Below are 2,554 nucleotides of genomic sequence, written 5' to 3'. Positions count from 1 at the left end.
TCAAACTCGTGCCATTGGAGCCTATGATCAACCTCACATTAATGGTCATAGGTTGGGAATCAGAGCACCAGCTGTGGAAAACAACAACTTTGAGATCAAGTCAGAGCTGCTCAACACCATAGAGAACAACAAGTATCATGGTCTTGCTGATGAAGACCCTTTTGATCACTTGTACAAGTTTGATAAGTATTGTGGCTTGTCCCAGACAAATGGGGTTTCTGAAGATGCTTTCAAGTTGAAGCTATTCCCTTTCTCTTTGGGAGACAAGACACATCAATGGGAGAAACTCTTCCAAGTGACACTGTCACTACTTGGAATGAGTGCAAGAGAGCTTTCCTAGACAAGTTCTTCTCTACTTTAAGGACATCTAAGATCAGGAACGAAATCTCTGGTTTTCAACAGAAAGGTCTAGAGAGCTTCAGTGAAGCATGGGAGAGGATCAAGGGCTATTGGGCTCAATTCCCTCATCATGGTTTCAGCAAGGAGAGTTTGCTTAGCACCTTCTATAGAGGAGCTCTACCACAGTGCAGAAACTGGCTTGATACTGCCAACAATGGTTTCTTCTTGGGAAGAACTGGGGAAGAGGCAGATGAACTGGTAGAGAACATGGCCAAGATTAACTCAGTCTACATTGAGGAGCATGATAGGATCAACAGAAGTGATGATCAACAGACAAAGAAAGAGCTGAAGTCTCTCCAAGCCAAGTTGGATCTACTTTTTGTAGAAAAGGCTAAGCAGGAGAAGATGAACTTTATTGGTGACCAGAAAAAAGAGGCACCTCCAGTGATCAATGAGGTTGATGGTTTAGAAGGTCAAGAGGAGTTGTGCTTCATCAATGCCAATGGCACATGGTACATGAAAGAGCCCAATTTTCAGTACCAAAACAACTCTCAGCAAAGGCCTTACTACAACAATCAACAAAGAGGTTACCAAGCCAAGCAGAACTATCCTCAAGCCAACCAATCTCTTCAAACTCAAGAAAGCTCTTTTCAAGCTCAAGATCCAGATTCAAGTGTGGATTATATGTTCAAGCAACTCTTTGAATTTTAGGCCAGAAATGAGAAGACCATGATTTATGAGTTCAAGAACATCCATGCAAAGATTGATGGGAACTATCCTGACCTCAACAACAATTACATGCAACTTGCCTCTCATCTCAAGGCTTTGGAGAGTCAAGTTGCTTCTATGCATTCCTCCTCCAAGCAGCCAATGGGGTCTCTATCAGGGAAACCAGAAAAGAACCCCAAGGAGTCTTGCAATGTTGTCTTCTCCACTACTTCTCCAGAGATTGAGCTGAGTGATCATGAGAAAGAGGAGGATGAGATTGAAAGACTGGTATTTGGAACTGAGTTTGGGGAAGTTGAGAGATTTGTTGTGGCCACAGCTGAAGAACATATTGTGAAGGACGTTGCCATGAAGGTTGAAGCAATGAATCTGCAAAGAACTGAGCACAAGGCTGCGAAACAAGTTGAAAAGAGAGCTGAAAAAGGTTGAGCTAGAGGAAGCAACTAATGTTGTGTTATCACCCTATGATCATCTCCCTTTCCCCCAAAGAGTTCTCACCAAAGCTCAGAAGAAGGTGCTCTCCAAGTTCAGGAAAGATCTTAGTGATGTTGGGGTCAGGCTTCCAAAAATCTCGGGTATACGTGAAGCTCATGTCCAGATGATGCTCATCAACGACATTCTAGACCACCAAACTGAAGTGGTCGAGCTTTTGGACATCTCCATTCAGAAGATTGATCCACCAATCCCTCCAAAGTCCCTCCCTAAGCTTGAGTCTCAAGGGATGTTCACATTGCCTTGCTACCTTGGTAATCTCACTTTTGATGATGCTCTTGTTGATTCTGGTGTAAGTGTGAATGTGATCTCAATGGAGATGATGAAGAGTCTAGGGATTGAGAGCATGGAGCCAAACGCATCTTCCATACAGTTTGGAGATTCCTCTTCTACAACTCCAATTGGTCTCATCAAGGACTTCCCTTTGAAGATTGGAACATGCACCATTCCTATAGACCTCACTGTTCTGAAGATGGCAACTGAGAAGAGGGTTTCATTGATCCTTGGCACTCCATTCCTTACAACAGTAGGAGCTTGCATAGACTTTGCCAACAAGAAGGTCACACTCGTAAATGTGAACAAAGCTGTCTTCTATCCACTACAATCACCAAAGATGATTGCTGAGTATTGTGGAACAATCACTTGTGGAGCATCCTCCATTGAGAAGACCAAGACTGAAGGGATTGTTATTAAGAAAGAAGGTCTTGCTAGAGAGTCCTCTAAAGAGCTGTGTGATGAGCACTTGGAAAGTGCTACAAAGTAGGAGGTGAGTAGAGCCACAAAGGCTGCTCATGGCAAGAAGAAGATAATGAAAGAACAACACCCTTCACCTCTTGATATGATGCCACACACTCTTACTCTTCACCCAATGAAGTTCAAGGATGGAGCTATTGAGTACAAGATCAAATGCAGGAAAAGTCTACACCATTCTCAAGTGCAAAGGCCATCATCACTCCACAGCTCCAAGATGATCCAATCAAGCTTCAAGAGCTTCTCT

At 43.3% G+C, this 2,554-nt stretch overlaps 2 protein-coding genes across 2 annotated transcripts; both read left to right on the top strand.

Moving 5' to 3' along the window:
- The first annotated feature begins 276 nt into the window (after nucleotides 1–276).
- On the top strand, nucleotides 277–1,050 carry LOC106303174. The gene has a single exon (XM_013739512.1). The coding sequence runs from the start codon at nucleotides 277–279 to the stop codon at nucleotides 1,048–1,050; it is 774 nt and encodes a 257-aa protein (XP_013594966.1).
- Nucleotides 1,051–1,068: 18 nt separating this feature from the next.
- Nucleotides 1,069–2,320, top strand: LOC106303173. Its single transcript, XM_013739511.1, has 3 exons — nucleotides 1,069–1,489; nucleotides 1,557–1,837; nucleotides 1,886–2,320. The coding sequence occupies exons 1-3, from the start codon at nucleotides 1,069–1,071 to the stop codon at nucleotides 2,318–2,320; spliced, it is 1,137 nt and encodes a 378-aa protein (XP_013594965.1).
- The last annotated feature ends 234 nt before the right edge of the window (nucleotides 2,321–2,554 follow it).

The sequence above is a fragment of the Brassica oleracea genome, chromosome C7, assembly GCF_000695525.1.
Source record: "Brassica oleracea var. oleracea cultivar TO1000 chromosome C7, BOL, whole genome shotgun sequence".
In the NCBI taxonomy this organism is placed as follows: domain Eukaryota; kingdom Viridiplantae; phylum Streptophyta; class Magnoliopsida; order Brassicales; family Brassicaceae; genus Brassica; species Brassica oleracea.
Note: the sequence above shows the minus strand (reverse complement) of the source record. Positions and strands in the feature narration are given on the sequence as shown.